Source organism: Oncorhynchus masou, chromosome 29 (assembly GCF_036934945.1).
Source record: "Oncorhynchus masou masou isolate Uvic2021 chromosome 29, UVic_Omas_1.1, whole genome shotgun sequence".
NCBI lineage: Eukaryota > Metazoa > Chordata > Actinopteri > Salmoniformes > Salmonidae > Oncorhynchus > Oncorhynchus masou.
The window spans coordinates 92,625,237-92,642,736 of record NC_088240.1 but is presented as its reverse complement, the minus strand read 5'-3'; the positions used below and the strand labels follow the sequence as shown (position 1 = coordinate 92,642,736).

The following is a 17,500-nucleotide window of genomic DNA, read 5'->3' as shown; positions in this document are numbered from 1 at the left end:
TGTGTATATGTATATGTGTATATATGTGTATATATGTGTATATGTATATGTGTATATGTGTATATGTGTATATGTGTATATGTGTATATGTGTATATATGTATATATGTATATGTGTATATATGTATATGTGTATATATGTATATGTGTATATATGTATATGTGTATATATGTGTATATATGTATATGTGTATATATGTATATGTGTATATGTGTATATGTGTATATGTGTATATATGTGTATATGTATATGTGTATATGTGTATATGTGTATATATGTATATGTGTATATATGTATATATGTATATGTGTATATGTATATATGTGTATATATGTGTATATATGTATATGTGTATATATGTATATGTGTATATGTGTATATATGTATATGTGTATATGTGTATATGTGTATATATGTATATGTGTATATATGTATATATGTCACTGCCTTTGGTTCCTTCCCCAGGTGTCAATGGTTCTGTTTTAGGTCTGTGCTTTGTTGGCGGTTCTTGTTATAGTATGTTTTCATTCATTACATCTGTTCACTCCCTGAACTTGCTTCATGACTCCCAGCGCACACGTTACACTCTGTATAAAATGTTTCAAAGGTCTGTTTCTGTCTGTCTGTATAAAATGTTTTAAGGTCTGTTTCCTTCTGTCTGTATAAAATGCTTTAAGGTCTGTTTCCTTCTGTCTGTATAAAATGCTTTAAGGTCTGTTTCCGTCTGTCTGTATAAAATGCTTTAAGGTCTGTTTCCGTCTGTCTGTATAAAATGCTTTAAGGTCTGTTTCTTTTATGTGGGTGAAATACGAGCAGGTTTTTAACGATGCTGTTGAAGGTAACATCCCTCTGCAGACGGTTTCTAACTGCGAATTCGCATTCTGTCAGGATGCCGAAATAAATCATATTTCTCCATTTCTGTTTCTGAGTCAAAATGTAGCCTGTATCACTTTACTGCAATACATTCTAATGACTTCTGCAGGTGTTAATATAAAGGCTCTGTGAGAGGTTATTCTACTACTCTACTGTTCTGTTCTGGAATCCAACAGAGGAGAATTCCACATTCCACATTCTACATTCTACATTCTACAGTCAGCGTCCAGATGTCAGTTTCCATTTCACCCATCTGAACAGTAGGCTACGGTTTCCTTTGACGTTCCATAGGCCTGTTTGAAGTCCCCGTCTTGTGAATTTTTTATTTTTTTTATTTAACCTTTATTCAACCAGGCAAGTCAGTTAAGAACACATTCTTATTTTCAATGACGGCTTGAGAACAATGGGTTAACTGCCTGTTCAGGGGCAGAACGACAGATTTGTACCTTGTCAGCTTGGGGGTTTGAACTCGCAACCTTCCGGTTACTAGTCCAACGCTCTAACCACTAGGCTACCCTGCCTCCCACAATCATCTGCCGCGCCTCACAATCATCACATCATAACACAGCTCCTATCATCCTCTTCTACCTCGTCACCTAATCTTTCCCAAACGTTACTGTTCTGGTCCTCCCTTTCTCTTTCTGTTCAACTCTCCATTTCACAGCTTTTCTATTCAACTCCTGACATTGTCCTGTTCGCCTCTGTGGTCTGATAACTTTTTTCTGTCCGTTCCCATTTGGTGCCTGTCAAATGAATAAGACCTAAAGTTTAGTTTTGTGCACTAATGCCAGATATCCTAAACTAATGTAAGAAAAACCTCAACGTGGGCTAGACAATCCCTTTGACAGTAAAATAATTTTTATTTTACCTTTATTCAACTAGGCAAGTCAGTTAAGAACAAATACTTATTTTCAATGACGGCCTAGTGGCTTAACTGCCTGTTCAGGGACAGAACAACAGATTTATACCAGCTCGGGGGTTTGAACTCGCAACCTTCCGGCTACTAGTCCAACGCTCTAACCACTAGGCTACGCTGCCGCCCCAGTGAAATAATAAATACAGAGTACAATTTTGAGGACAGCAACGTGCCTCGCAGAATATCTGCCACAATGACACAAATGTACATGAGAATCTTCCCAATTCACAACTGCAAGAGGAAGCTTATCAATATGAACAACATCAGAATTATAGATTTTTTTTTTTTTTTAAGAATTGTTTTTGTCTTTATTCAACGACATCACTCTTCCTTTCATCCACACAACAGTTCTTGACCCTGAAGTCGCTCGGCTTTAACCGCGCGGGGACTGCGGGTTAGGAGTCAACCCACGCGCATCACCACTGAGGATTTTAAGGGTGACATTACACTATTTAGCAACACATAGGCTATTCAGGAACACGTTCCAAGTTACACTCTATCGACACCCAAACCCATAGGGCTCTGGTCAAAAGTAGTGCACTATATATAGGGAATAGGGTGCCATAGGGCTCTGGTCAAAAGTAGTGCACTATATAGAGAATAGGGTGCCATTTGTGACACATACCATACTACTGTAACGAAGTGCACTACTTACCAGACGGTGATGTAGTCGTAGATGGGTTCAGTGTTGAGAACGGTGAAGTTGATGCAGATGCCATTCCCTGGGGGAACCCGTACACTCCACAAACAGTCCTGGAAGTTAGGGTACTCTGCTGGGTGGTCGGGAGAATAGATGGTCCCGTTCAGAGACGTTATATTACCACCACACTGGGCTAGAGGGAGGGAGGGAGGGAGGGAGGGAGGGAGGGAGGGAGGGAGGGAGGGAGGGAGGGAGGGAGGGAGGGAGGGAGGGAGGGAGAGGGAGGGAGGGAGGGAGGGAGGGAGGGAGGGGTTTGAGATCGAGAGAGAGAGAAAGAAAGAGAGAGAGGGAGAGAGAGACAGAGAGAAAGAGAGAGAGAGGGAGAAAGGAAGAGGGAGAGAGGGGAGGGAGGGGTTTGAGATCGAGAGAGAGAGAGAGAGAGAGAGAGAGAGAGAGAGAGAATGAGAGAACGAGAGAGACAGAGAGAGAGACAGAGAGAGAGAGCAGAATGAAGCCGTCAGCCGTCCCCTGATACACTACCCTAGTGGCTAACTGTATATAAACCAACCATAACCAAACATGATTTTGTTATTGTTCATAGATGTCTGTATTCTGCAGGGGTAAACCCCAGGATATGTGATTCACTGTCTTTGTTATTGACGTCAGTTACCTGGTCTGTTACATGAGAAACAACAGCCAGCATGGTACATGGTAAACAACAGCCAGTATGGTACATGAGAAACAACAGCCAGTATGGTACATGGTAAACAACAACCAGTATGGTACATGAAAAACAACAGCCAGTATGGTACATGGTAAACAACAACCAGTATGGTACATGAGAAACAACAGCCAGTATGGTACATGAAAAACAACAGCCAGTATGGTACATGAGAAACAACAGCCAGTATGGTACATGGTAAACAACAGCCAGTATGGTACATGAGAAACAACAGACAGTATGGTACATGAGAAACAACAGCCAGTATGGTACATGAGAAACAACAGCCAGTATGGTACATGGTAAAAAAAAAAAAACAGACAGCATGGTACATAAGAAATAACAGCCAGTATGGTACATGGTAAAAAAAAACAGACAGCATGGTACATGAGAAATAACAGCCAGTATGGTACATGAGAAACAACAACCAGTATGGTACATGAGAAACAACAGCCAGCATGGTACATGGTAAACAACAGCCAGTATGGTACATGAGAAACAACAGCCAGTATGGTACATGAGAAACAACAGCCAGTATGGTACATGAGAAACAACAGCCAGTATGGTACATGGTAAAAAAAACAGACAGCATGGTACATGAGAAATAACAGCCAGTATGGTACATGGTAAACAACAGATAGTATGGTACATGAGAAACAACAGCCAGTATGGTACATGAGAAACAACAGCCAGTATGGTACATGAGAAACAACAGCCAGTATGGTACACGAGAAACAACAGACAGTATGGTACATGAGAAACAACAGACAGTATGGTACATGAGAGACAACAGACAGTATGGTACATGGGAAACAACCGACAGTATGGTACATGAGCAACAACAGCCAGTATGGTACATGATAAACAACATACAGTATGGTACATGAGCAACAACAGCCAGTATGGTACATGATAAACAACAGACAGTATGATACATGAGCAACAACAGCCATTATGGTACATGATAAACAACAGACAGTGTGGTACATGATGGACAACAGCCAGTATGGTACATGGTAAACAACAGACAGTATGGTACATGAGCAACACCAGCCAGTATGGTACATGATAAACAACAGCCATCATGGTACATGAGAAACAACAGACAGTATGGTACATGAGCAACAACAGCCAGTATGGTACATGGTAAACAACAGACAGTATGGTACATGAGCAACAACAGACAGTGTGGTACATGATGGACAACAGCCAGTATGGTACTTGGTAAACAACAGACAGTATGGTACATGAGCAACAACAGCCAGTATGATACATGATAGACAACAGCCACACAATATAATCCCAAATAGTGTAAAAGAGTCGACAAGGTAAGACATTATCTAATGATATTTACATTTCCAGAGATGTGAAACATAAAAGTAAAACAGACAAATTGAATAAAGGTCCATCGAGCGACAACACCACATCACACATTCAAAAATACTCTGACATCTGACCGTGACCCCTGGCTGTGACCCCACTCCCCGAGGGGACAGTTGGGATATGCAAAAAAACTAAAACATTTCCAAATCACACATGCACATTAAATGCACACTTGTACTATGTGTGAACACAATTAGTATTATTATAGAATATAATTTCAAAGATGATCAAATGTAAAGACTTAAATATAAAAATGAAATATTAAATAGCAGCAGGGTACAGGTCAACCTGGATAAATAGCAGGGTACAGGTCAGCCTGGATAAATAGCAGGGTACAGGTCAGTCTGGATAAATAGCAGCAGGGTACAGGTCAGTCTGGATAAATAGCAGGGTACAGGTCAGCCTGGATAAATAGCAGGGTAAAGGTCAGCCTGGATAAATAGCAGCAGGGTACAGGTCAGCCTGGATAAATAGCAGCAGGGTACAGGTCAGCCTGGATAAATAGCAGCAGGGTAAAGGTCAGACTGGATAAATAGCAGCAGGGTACAGGTCAGCCTGGATAAATAGCAGGGTACAGGTCAGTCTGGATAAATAGCAGGGTACAGGTCAGCTTGGATAAATAGCAGCAGGGTACAGGTCAACCTGGATAAATAGCAGCAGGGTACAGGTCAGTCTGGATAAATAGCAGGGTACAGGTCAGCCTGGATAAATAGCAGGGTACAGGTCAGTCTGGATAAATAGCAGGGTACAGGTCAGCTTGGATAAATAGCAGCAGGGTACAGGTCAGCTTGGATAAATAGCAGCAGGGTAAAGGTCAGTCTGGATAAATAGCAGGGTACAGGTCAGCTTGGATAAACAGCAGCAGGGTAAAGGTCAGCCTGGATAAATAGCAGGGTACAGGTCAGCCTGGATAAATAGCAGCAGGGTAAAGGTCAGTCTGGATAAATAGCAGGGTACAGGTCAGCCTGGATAAATAGCAGCAGGGTAAAGGTCAGTCTGGATAAATAGCAGGGTACAGGTCAACCTGGATAAATAGCAGGGTAAAGGTCAGCCTGGATAAATAGCAGGGTACAGGTCAGCCTGGATAAATAGCAGCAGGGTAAAGGTCAGCCTGGATAAATAGCAGGGTACAGGTCAGCCTGGATAAATAGCAGCAGGGTACAGATCAGTCTGGATAAATAGCAGCAGGGTACAGGTCAGCCTGGATAAATAGCAGGGTAAAGGTCAGCCTGGATAAATAGCAGGGTACAGGTCAACCTGGATAAATAGCAGGGTACAGGTCAGCCTGGATAAATAGCAGCAGGGTACAGGTCAGCCTGGATAAATAGCAGGGTAAAGGTCAGCCTGGATAAATAGCAGGGTACAGGTCAGTCTGGATAAATAGCAGGGTACAGGTCAGTCTGGATAAATAGCAGGGTACAGGTCAACCTGGATAAATAGCAGGGTAAAGGTCAGACTGGATAAATAGCAGGGTACAGGTCAACCTGGATAAATAGCAGGGTACAGGTCAGCCTGGATAAATAGCAGCAGGGTACAGGTCAGTCTGGATAAATAGCAGGGTACAGGTCAGTCTGGATAAATAGCAGGGTACAGGTCAGACTGGATAAATAGCAGGGTAAAGGTCAGTCTGGATAAATAGCAGCAGGGTACAGGTCAGCCTGGATAAATAGCAGGGTAAAGGTCAGCCTGGATAAATAGCAGGGTACAGGTCAGTCTGGATAAATAGCAGGGTAAAGGTCAGTCTGGATAAATAGCAGCAGGGTAAAGGTCAGCCTGGATAAATAGCAGGGTACAGGTCAGCCTGGATAAATAGCAGGGTACAGGTCAGTCTGGATAAATAGCAGGGTAAAGGTCAGCCTGGATAAATAGCAGGGTACAGGTCAACCTGGATAAATAGCAGCAGGGTAAAGGTCAGTCTGGATAAATAGCAGCAGGGTAAAGGTCAGTCTGGATAAATAGCAGGGTACAGGTCAGCCTGGATAAATAGCAGCAGGGTACAGGTCAGCCTGGATAAATAGTAGCAGGGTAAAGGTCAGCCTGGATAAATAGTAGCAGGGTACAGGTCAGTCTGGATAAATAGCAGGGTACAGGTCAGCCTGGATAAATAGTAGCAGGGTAAAGGTCAGCCTGGATAAATAGTAGCAGGGTACAGGTCAGTCTGGATAAATAGTAGCAGGGTACAGGTCAGCCTGGATAAATAGTAGCAGGGTAAAGGTCAGCCTGGATAAATAGCAGCAGGGTACAGGTCAGTCTGGATAAATAGCAGGGTACAGGTCAGTCTGGATAAATAGCAGGGTACAGGTCAGCCTGGATAAAGAGCAGGGTAAAGGTCAGCCTGGATAAATAGCAGGGTACAGGTCAACCTGGATAAATAGCAGCAGGGTAAAGGTCAGTCTGGATAAATAGCAGCAGGGTACAGGTCAGTCTGGATAAATAGCAGGGTACAGGTCAGTCTGGATAAATAGCAGGGTACAGGTCAGCCTGGATAAAGAGCAGGGTAAAGGTCAGCCTGGATAAATAGCAGGGTACAGGTCAACCTGGATAAATAGCAGCAGGGTAAAGGTCAGTCTGGATAAATAGCAGGGTACAGGTCAACCTGGATAAAGAGCAGGGTAAAGGTCAGACTGGATAAATAGCAGGGTAAAGGTCAGCCTGGATACACTACCACAACACATTTAATGTCACTCTATAAGATAATTCCAAAGAGAAGTCCATTTACAGAGATATTAAATACATTAGGCATGAAGATAATCCACTCACCTTCACAGCATGGTACAGGGTAGTTCCAGTTTCTGCTGACCCCATGCAGGCAGGTGAGTGAGACCTCTCCTATCAGAGTGTAACCTGGCAGGCATTCGAACGAGATGGTCAAGCCCACACCGAAGTCTCGGCCTATCACCACGCCGTTACGGAACGGCCTCGGGTCAGGGCAGCGCTGGAGCTCATAGGCTATTGGTCAACAGGGAACACAAAAGGGTATGTTGATGGGGTTTTATTTGAATGGTTCCAGGGGGGAAACGACAGCAGATTAACGTTGCCTGACAGCGACCATTAGTCTGTGTGATTAATGGGAAGGCTGAGATAAAGAGATAGCAGATCCGCGGAATCTGGTTCTTCTCACCAAAACGTCTGTAGAGTCCCATCCGTTTGAGCTACAAACTAGTATGACCCATCTGTGGAAAGCTGAGACTCTCATGAACACGGACATGTTTTCCTCACATGCCACACAAGAGTCGTTAGAAGGTAAGGAGATCTTCTACATAGAAGACAATAGTAAATCCCAGAACATAGTGTCTATATTACTGTAAGGGGTTCGTCTACATAGTAGACAATAGTAAATCCCAGGTCATAGTGTCTACAATACTGTACTGGGTTCTACTACATAGTAGACCATAGTAAATCCCAGGTCATAGTGTCTACAATACTGTACTGGGTTCTACTACATAGTAGACCATAGTAAATCCCAGGTCATAGTGTCTATAATACTGTAAGGGGTCATTCTACATAGTAGACCATAGTAAATCCCAGGTCATAGTGTCTATAATACTGTAAGGGGTTCTACTACATAGTAGACCATAGTAAATCCCAGGTCATAGTGTCTATAATACTGTAAGGGGTCATTCTACATAGTAGACCATAGTAAATCCCAGGTCATAGTGTCTATAATACTGTAAGGGGTTAATCTACATAGTAGATCATAGTAAATCCCAGGTCATAGTGTCTATAATACTGTAAGGGGTCATTCTACATAGTAGACCATAGTAAATCCCAGGTCATAGTGTCTATAATACTGTAAGGGGTCATTCTACATAGTAGACCATAGTAAATCCCAGGTCATAGTGTCTATAATACTGTAAGGGGTTAATCTACATAGTAGATCATAGTAAATCCCAGGTCATAGTGTCTATAATACTGTAAGGGGTCATTCTACATAGTAGACCATAGTAAATCCCAGGTCATAGTGTCTATAATACTGTAAGGGGTCATTCTACATAGTAGACCATAGTAAATCCCAGGTCATAGTGTCTATAATACTGTAAGGGGTTAATCTAGAAGACCATAGTAAATCCCAGGTTATAGTGTCTATAATACTGTAAGGGGTTCTTCCACATAGAAGAGCATAGTAAATCCCAGGTCGTAGTGTCTATAATACTGTAAGGGGTTCTACTACATAGTAGACCATAGTAAATCCCAGGTCATAGTGTCTATAATACTGTAAGGGGTTCTACTACATAGTAGACCATAGTAAATCCCAGAACATAGTGTCTATAATACTGTAAGAGGTTCTTCCACATAGAAGAGCATAGTAAATCCCAGGTCAAAGTGTCTATAATACTGTAAGGGGTCATTCTACATAGTAGACCATAGTAAATCCCAGGTCATAGTGTCTATAATACTGTAAGGGGTCATTCTACATAGTAGACCATAGTAAATCCCAGGTCATAGTGTCTATAATACTGTAAGGGGTTAATCTAGAAGACCATAGTAAATCCCAGGTTATAGTGTCTATAATACTGTAAGGGGTTCTTCCACATAGAAGAGCATAGTAAATCCCAGGTCGTAGTGTCTATAATACTGTAAGGGGTTCTACTACATAGTAGACCATAGTAAATCCCAGGTCGTAGTGTCTATAATACTGTAAGGGGTTCTACTACATAGTAGACCATAGTAAATCCCAGGTCATAGTGTCTATAATACTGTAAGGGGTTCTACTACATAGTAGACCATAGTAAATCCCAGAACATAGTGTCTATAATACTGTAAGAGGTTCTTCCACATAGAAGAGCATAGTAAATCCCAGGTCAAAGTGTCTATAATACTGTAATAAACTCACATAGTTGCGGTCACAAACTCTAAACTGCACAGAGCTCTCACTGACTAGTTGGATATTCATTTTTCACTCAGCAAAACATTTCTGTATTTACATCATTCTTATGCATTCATTTTCTATCAGGTTTTTGCTCAGATAACCTTACTTTTTTATGACAATTTGTCAATAAAACTCATGAATGCAATTGATTATGTGAAATTGTTTGTTGTTCAACTTGGTACCAAACTCCAACTGGGGTTCAGCTTTCTTAAAGTTACTTGGTACCAAACTCCAACTGGGGTTTAGCTTTCTTAAAGTTACTTGGTACCAAACTCCAACTGGGGTTCAGCTTTCTTAAAGTTACTTGATACCAAACTCCAACTGGGGTTCAGCTTTCTTAAAGCTACTTGATACCAAACTCCAACTGGGGTTTAGCTTTCTTAAAGTTACTTGGTACCAAACTCCAACTGGGGTTCAGCTTTCTTAAAGCTACTTGGTACCAAACTCCAACTGGGGTTTAGCTTTCTTAAAGTTACTTGGTACCAAACTCCAACTGGGGTTCAGCTCTTAAAGCTACTTGGTACCAAACTCCAACTGAGGTTCAGCTCTTAAAAGCTACTTGGTACCAAACTCCAACTGAGGTTCAGCTCTTAAAAGCTACTTGGTACCAAACTCCAACTGGGGTTCAGCTCTTAAAAGCTACTTGGTACCAAACTCCAACTGAGGTTCAGCTCTTAAAAGCTACTTGGTACCAAACTCCAACTGAGGTTCAGCTCTTAAAAGCTACTTGGTACCAAACTCCAACTGAGGTTCAGCTCTTAAAAGCTACTTGGTACCAAACTCCAACTGGGGTTCAGCTCTTAAAAGCTACTTGGTACCAAACTCCAACTGGGGTTCAGCTCTTAAATCTACTTGGTACCAAACTCCAACTGGGGTTCAGCTCTTAAAGCTACTTGGTACCAAACTCCAACTGAGGTTCAGCTCTTAAAAGCTACTTGGTACCAAACTCCAACTGAGGTTCAGCTCTTAAAAGCTACTTGGTACCAAACTCCAACTGAGGTTCAGCTCTTAAAAGCTACTTGGTACCAAACTCCAACTGGGGTTTAGCTCTTAAAAGCTACTTGGTACCAAACTCCAACTGGGGTTCAGCTCTTAAAGCTACTTGGTACCAAACTCCAACTGAGGTTCAGCTCCTGCAGGTTAGCGTTTTTTTGTTATGAAAGTTGTTCTGGAGGCATCTCCGCAGAATTGTAACTAGCTGGCACTCTGATTTTTTTTTTCACACATTTTTGACAACATAGCCAATTTTGATTTTGCAGCCCAATGGCTCTTAAGAGAATCCAAAAGTCCAATACTTTAAACGTTCCTTTCCAATGTTCTCACCCTCATAGATGATGTGGAAGCCTGGTTTGTTCTGGGAGTAGTCACTGTGGAACAAGAAGCTGGTTTCATGTGTGGTGCTGAACAGAGAGCCGGGCACAACGGATCCACTGAACCTGTCGATCACAGAACCCGTCTCCAAACTCCCGCTGTGCACCTCCAGATAGTCGTGCACCGCTTCGGTAGAGAAGTTTAGAAACTGCAGGTGAATGCCTAGAATAAAAACAGAGAGAGAGAGAGGGAGGGGGGTGAGAGAGGGGAGAGAGAGAGGGGAGAGAGAGGGGGAGAGAGGGGGAGAAAGAGAGAGAGAGAGGGGGGGGGGTGAGAGAGGGAGAGAGAGAGAGGGGAGAGAGAGGGGGAGAAAGAGAGAGAGAGAAGAGTGAGGGGGAGAGGGGGGAGGTGGAGATTGGTAGAGAGAGAGAGAGAGAGCGAGAGAGAGCGAAGAGGGAGAGAGAGAGAGAGAGAGAGCGAAGAGGGAGAGAGAGAGAGAGGGGGGAGAGAGAGAGAGCGAAGAGGGAGAGTGAGAGAGGGAGAGAGAGAGAGAGAGAGAGAGAGAGAGAGAGAGAGCGAAGAGGGAGAGAGAGAGAGAGAGAGGGGGGAGAGAGAGAGAGGGGAGAGAGGGAGAGAGAGAGAGAGAGAGAGAGAGAGAGAGAGAGAAAGAGAGAGAGAGAGAGAGACAGACAGAGAGAGAGAGCGAGCGAGCGAAGAGGGAGAGAGAGAGAAAGCGAAGAAGGAGAGAGAGAGGGAGAGAGAAAGAGAGGGAGACAGAGACAGAGAGAGAGCGCGAAGGGGGGTAGATGTAATAAAAATGCATTATTCCTAGGTGTAATAAAAATAGAGTCTGGGGATGCATTTCTTTAAACTGTTTACACTTTACTCTTCCAAAAAAAACAACATTGTTATCCTCTAACATGAAAAGGTACGCTTTTTATTTCTGTGATAGTGAAGGACAAAGAAAACAACAGTAGCAACAGTAGAGAAGACAGACCGAAGCCTACGGGGAGCTGTACGCTCCAGCTACAGTCCAGACTGCTGAGGTAATTCCCTGGGAAGCCTGGACTCAGGATCACACCACTGAAGTCTGTCATAGAGCCTCCGCACTGAGCTGGAAACACCAAGGAGAAGACATGTTGCTCAGAGAGGGGGAGAGAGAAAGATGGAGCGAGAGAGAAGAGGTGTGTGTGTGTGTGTGTGTGTGTGTGTGTGTGTGTGTGTGTGTGTGTGTGTGTGTGTGTGTGTGTGTGTGTGTGTGTGTGTGTGTACATTATGTCAATGATGTGTTTGCTTTATATACAGTTTATCAATAACAAGATCTCATTGTCTCCCTGTAAATTCAACGTATTATTTTTGACGTATAGCTGTATTTCATTATGTATATACACTATTCTCTCCTACGTATTCTTCAGATATACTATATATTCTATCCACATACAGTACATAATGTCTATACATCAAATAACATATATGTATAGCATATACTGTATGTTTATTTATTTAAATTGTATTTTATTGAACCTTTATTTAAGCATATATACACCGCTCAAAAAAATAAAGGGAACACTTAAACAACACAATGTAACTCCAAGTCAATCACACTTCTGTGAAATCAAACTGTCCACTTAGGAAGCAACACTGATTGACAATACATTTCCCATGCTGTTGTGCAAATGGAATAGACAACAGGTGGAAATGATAGGCAATTAGCAAGACACCCCCAATAAAGGAGTGGTTCTGCAGGTGGTGACTACAGACCACTTCTCAGTTCCTATGCTTCCTGGCTGATGTTTTGGTCACTTTTGAATGCTGGCGGTTCTTTCACTCTAGTGGTAGCATGAGATGGAGTCTACAACCCACACAAGTGGCTCAGGTAGTGCAGCTCATCCAGGATGGCACATCAATGCGAGCCTTGGCAAGAAGGTTAGCTGTGTCTGTCAGCGTAGTGTCCAGAGCATGGAGGCGCTACCAGGAGACAGGCCAGTACATCAGGAGATGTGGAGGAGGCAGTAGGAGGGCAACAACCCAGCAGCAGAACCGCTACCTCCACCTTTGTGCAAGGAGGAGCAGGAGGAGCACTGCCAGAGCCCTGCAAAATGACCTCCAGCAGGCCACACATGTATATGTGTCTGCTCAAACGGTCAGAAACAGACTCCATGAGGGTGGTATGAGGGCCCGACGTCCACAGGTGGGGGTTGTGCTTACAGCCCAACACCGTGCAGGACATTTGGCATTTGCCAGAGAACACCAATATTGGCAAATTCGCCACTGGTGCCCTGTGCTCTTCACAGATGAAAGCAGGTTCACACTGAGCACATGTGACAGACGTGACAGAGTCTGGAGACGCCGTGGAGAACGTTCTGCTGCCTGCAACATCCTCCAGCATGACCGGTTTGGCGGTGGGTCAGTCATGGTGTGGGGTATTTCTTTGGGGGGCCGCACAGCCCTCCATGTGCTTGCCAGAGGTAGCCTGACTGCCATTAGGTACCGAGATGAGATCTTCAGACCCCTTGTGAGACCATATGCTGGTGCGGTTGGCCCTGGGTTCCTCCTAATGCAAGACAATGCTAGACCTCATGTGGCTGGAGTGTGTCAGCAGTTCCTGTAAGAGGAAGGCATTGATGCTATGGACTGGCCCGCCCGTTCCCCAGACCTGAATCCAATCGAGCACATCTGGGACATCATGTCTCGCTCCATCCACCAACGCCACGTTGCACCTCAGACTGTCCAGGAGTTGGCGGATGCTTTAGTCCAGGTCTGGGAGGAGATCCCTGAGGAGACTATCCGCCACCTCATCAGGAGCATGCCCAGGCGTTGTCGGGAGGTCATACAGGCACGTGGAGGCCACACACACTACCGAGCCTCATTTTGACTTGTTTTAAGGACATTACATCAAAGTTGGATCAGCCTGTAGTGTGATTTTCCACTTTAATTTTGAGTGTGACTCCAAATCCAAACCTCCGTGGGTTGATAAATTTGATTTCCATTGATCATTTTTGTCTGCACATTCAACTATGCAAAGAAAAAAGTACTTAATAAGAATATTTCATTCAGATCTAGGATGTGTTATTTTAGTGTTCCATTTATTTTTTTGAGGAAAGTATATATATATATACATACTCCGGACATTCTTTTACTTTTCGATGTGTGTGTATTTTTGTGAATTGTTAGATGCTACTGCACTGTTGGAGATAAGAACATAAGCATTTCACTACACCCGCACAAACATCTGCTAAACATGTGTATGTGACCAATACACATTTTTTTTATTTGATTTTTGATTTGGACTGCTCTCCAATCATAGAAGTCATCCTACCAATCAGCAGTATAGCAGAGAGGACTGCTCTCCAATCATAGAAGTCATCCTACCAATCAGCAGTATAGCAGAGAGGACTGCTCTCCAATCATAGTAGTCATCCTACCAATCAGCAGTATAGCAGAGAGGACTGCTCTCCAATCATAGAAGTCATCCTACCAATCAGCAGTATAGCAGAGAGGACTGCTCTCCAATCATAGTAGTCATCCTACCAATCAGCAGTATAGCAGAGAGGACTGCTCTCCAATCATAGAAGTCATCCTACCAATCAGCAGTATAGCAGAGAGGACTGCTCTCCAATCATAGAAGTCATTCTACCAATCAGCAGTATAACAGAGAGGACTGCTCTCCAATCATAGTAGTCATCCTACCAATCAGCAGTATAGCAGAGAGGACTGCTCTCCAATCATAGAAGTCATTCTACCAATCAGCAGTATAACAGAGAGGACTGCTCTCCAATCATAGTAGTCATCCTACCAATCAGCAGTATAACAGAGAGGACTGCTCTCCAATCATAGTAGTCATCCTACCAATCAGCAGTATAGCAGAGAGGACTGCTCTCCGATCATAAAAGTCATCCTACCAATCAGTACAGCAGAACTAAACAGACTCATCAGGGAAATCAACTAAATACAAAAAGAGACACATTCTGACTGATTGGTTGCCGTGGATATGGATACATTCTGACTGATTGGTTGCCGTGGATATGGATACATTCTGACTGATTGGTTGCCGTGGATATAGATACATTCTGACTGATTGGTTGCCGTGGATATGGATACATTCTGACTGATTGGTTGCCGTGGATATAGATACATTCTGACTGATTGGTTGCCGTGGATATAGACACGTTCTGACCGATTGGTTGCCGTGGATATAGACACGTTCTGACTGATTGGTTGCCGTGGATATAGACACATTCTGACCGATTGGTTGCCGTGGATATTACATTTTACATTTAACATTTAAGTCATTTGGCAGACGCTCTTATCCAGAGCGACTTACAAATTGGATATAGACACATTCTGACCGATTGGTTGCCGTGGATATAGACACGTTATGACTGATTGGTTGCCGTGGATATAGACACATTCTGACCGATTGGTTGCCGTGGATATTACATTTTACATTTAAGTCATTTGGCAGACGCTCTTATCCAGAGCGACTTACAAATTGGATATAGACACATTCTGACCGATTGGTTGCCGTGGATATAGATACAGTTACATCCAAAACGTAAAATGTTTCTTTCCTCTGAATTGATATTGTAATGAGGTACCGTTGACATAGTGATATCATAAATATCTGTGATGGTTCATACAGGTGTGATGGGAGATATGGATGGTGAATCTCATCCCAGAACACTATAGACTTCTATACTGTAAACATGTAAACATTACCATAATAAAGAGGACATATAAAGAATGAATACATTACCTAAGCACAGAGGTACGGGGTAATTCCATCGTCTGACGGGCCCTGGCATACACGTTATGTATTCATTACCCTGCAGGAGAAAATATACATGTAGACATTACCCTGCAAGAGAAAATATACATGTAGACATTACCCTGCAAGAGAAAATATACATGTAGACATTACCCTGCAAGAGAAAATATACATGTAGACATTACCCTGCAAGAGAAAATATACATGTAGACATTACCCTGCCAGAGAAAATATACATGTAGACATTACCCTGCAAGAGAAAATATACATGTAGACATTACCCTGCAAGAGAAAATATACATGTAGACATTACCCTGCAAGAGAAAATATACATGTAGACATTACCCTGCAAGAGAAAATATACATGTAGACATTACCCTGCAAGAGAAAATATACATGTAGACATTACCCTGCAAGAGAAAATATATATGTAGACATTACCCTGCAAGAGAAAATATACATGTAGACATTACCCTGCAAGAGAAAATATACATGTAGACATTACCCTGCAAGAGAAAATTTAAATGTACAGTTAAAGTCGGAAGTTAACATACACCTTAGCCAAATACATTTCAACTCAGCTTTTCACAATTCCTGACATTTAATCAGAGGAAAAATTCCCTGTCTTTAGGTCAGTTAGGATCACCACTTTATTTGAATAATAGTAGAGAGAATTATTTATTTAAGCATCACATTCCCAGTGGGTCAGAAGTTTATATACACTCGTTTAGTATTTGGTAGCATTGCCTTTAAATTGTTTTACTTGGGTCAAACGTTTCTGGTAGCCTTCCACAAGCTTCCCACAATAAGTTGGTGAATTTTGGCTCATTCCTCCTGACAGAGCTGGTGTAACTGAGTCAGGTTTGTAGGCCTCATTCCTCCTGACAGAGCTGGTGTAACTGAAAGTGGTTAGTAGGTCTCCTTGTCCTTAAGCCATTTTTACACAACTTTGGAAGTATGCTTGGAATCATTGTCCATTTCGAAGACCCATTTGCGACCAAGCTTTAACTTCCTGACTGATGTCTTGAGATGTTGCTTCAATATATCCACATCATTTTCCTCCCTGATGATGCCATCTATTTTGTGGAGTGCACCAGTCCCTCCTGCAGCAAAGCACCCCCACAACATGATGCCCCGTGCTTCACGGTTGGGATGGTGTTCTTTGGCTTGGACATTTCTTCAAAAAGTACCATCTTTGTCCCCATGTGCAGTTGCAAACCGTAGTCTGTCTTTTTAATGGCGGTTTTGGAGCAGTGACTTATTCCTTGCTGAGCGGCCTTTCAGGTTATGTCGATATAGGACTCGTTTTACTGTGGATATAAATACTTTTGTACCTGTTTCCTCCAGCATTTTCACATGGTCCTTTGCTGTTGTTCTGGGATTGATTTGCACTTTTCGCACCAAAGTACGTTCATCTCTAGGAGACAGAACACGTCTCCTTCCTGAGCGGTATGACGGCTGCGTGGTCCCATGGTGTTTATACTTGCGTACCATTGTTTGTACAGATGAAAGTGGTACCTTCAGGCATTTGGAAATCAGACTTGTGGAGGTCTACAATTTTATTTATGAGGTCTTGGCTGATTTCTTTTGATTTTCCCATGATGTCAAGCAAAGAGGCACTGAGTTTGAAGGTAGGCCTTGAAATACATCCACAGGTACACCTCCAATTGGCTCAAATTATGTAAATTAGCCTGTCAGAAACTTCTGAAGCTAAGACATAATTTTCTGGAATTTTCCAAGCTGTTTAAAGACAACTTAGTCAATTTAGTGTATGTCAACTTCTGACTCACTGGAATAGTGATACAGTGAATTATAAGTGAAATAATCTGTCTGTAAACAATTGTTGTGAAAATTACCGGTGTCATGCACAAAAGTAGATGTCCTAACCGACTTGCCAAAACTAGAGTTTGTTAACAAGAAATTTGTGGAGTGGTTGAAAAACGAGTGTTAATGACTCCAACCTAAGTGTCTGGAAACCTCCGACTTCAACTATATACATTACCCTGCAAGAGAAAATG

The 17,500-nt window shown here is 42.6% G+C and overlaps 1 protein-coding gene across 1 annotated transcript in view; it reads right to left on the bottom strand.

Annotated features, from left to right (window-relative positions):
* The window catches only part of LOC135519842 (CUB and sushi domain-containing protein 3-like), a 241,788-nt gene that overhangs the window by 179,367 nt on the left and 44,921 nt on the right, over window positions 1-17,500 (bottom strand). Inside the window, exons 8-12 of the mRNA XM_064945048.1 lie at window positions 15,471-15,540; window positions 11,712-11,828; window positions 10,727-10,936; window positions 7,294-7,482; window positions 2,445-2,622 (exon numbers count right to left, since the gene is read on the bottom strand). Of these exons, the coding sequence (XP_064801120.1) occupies window positions 2,445-2,622; window positions 7,294-7,482; window positions 10,727-10,936; window positions 11,712-11,828; window positions 15,471-15,540 (764 nt within the window). The remainder of the gene's footprint in view (window positions 1-2,444; window positions 2,623-7,293; window positions 7,483-10,726; window positions 10,937-11,711; window positions 11,829-15,470; window positions 15,541-17,500) is intronic.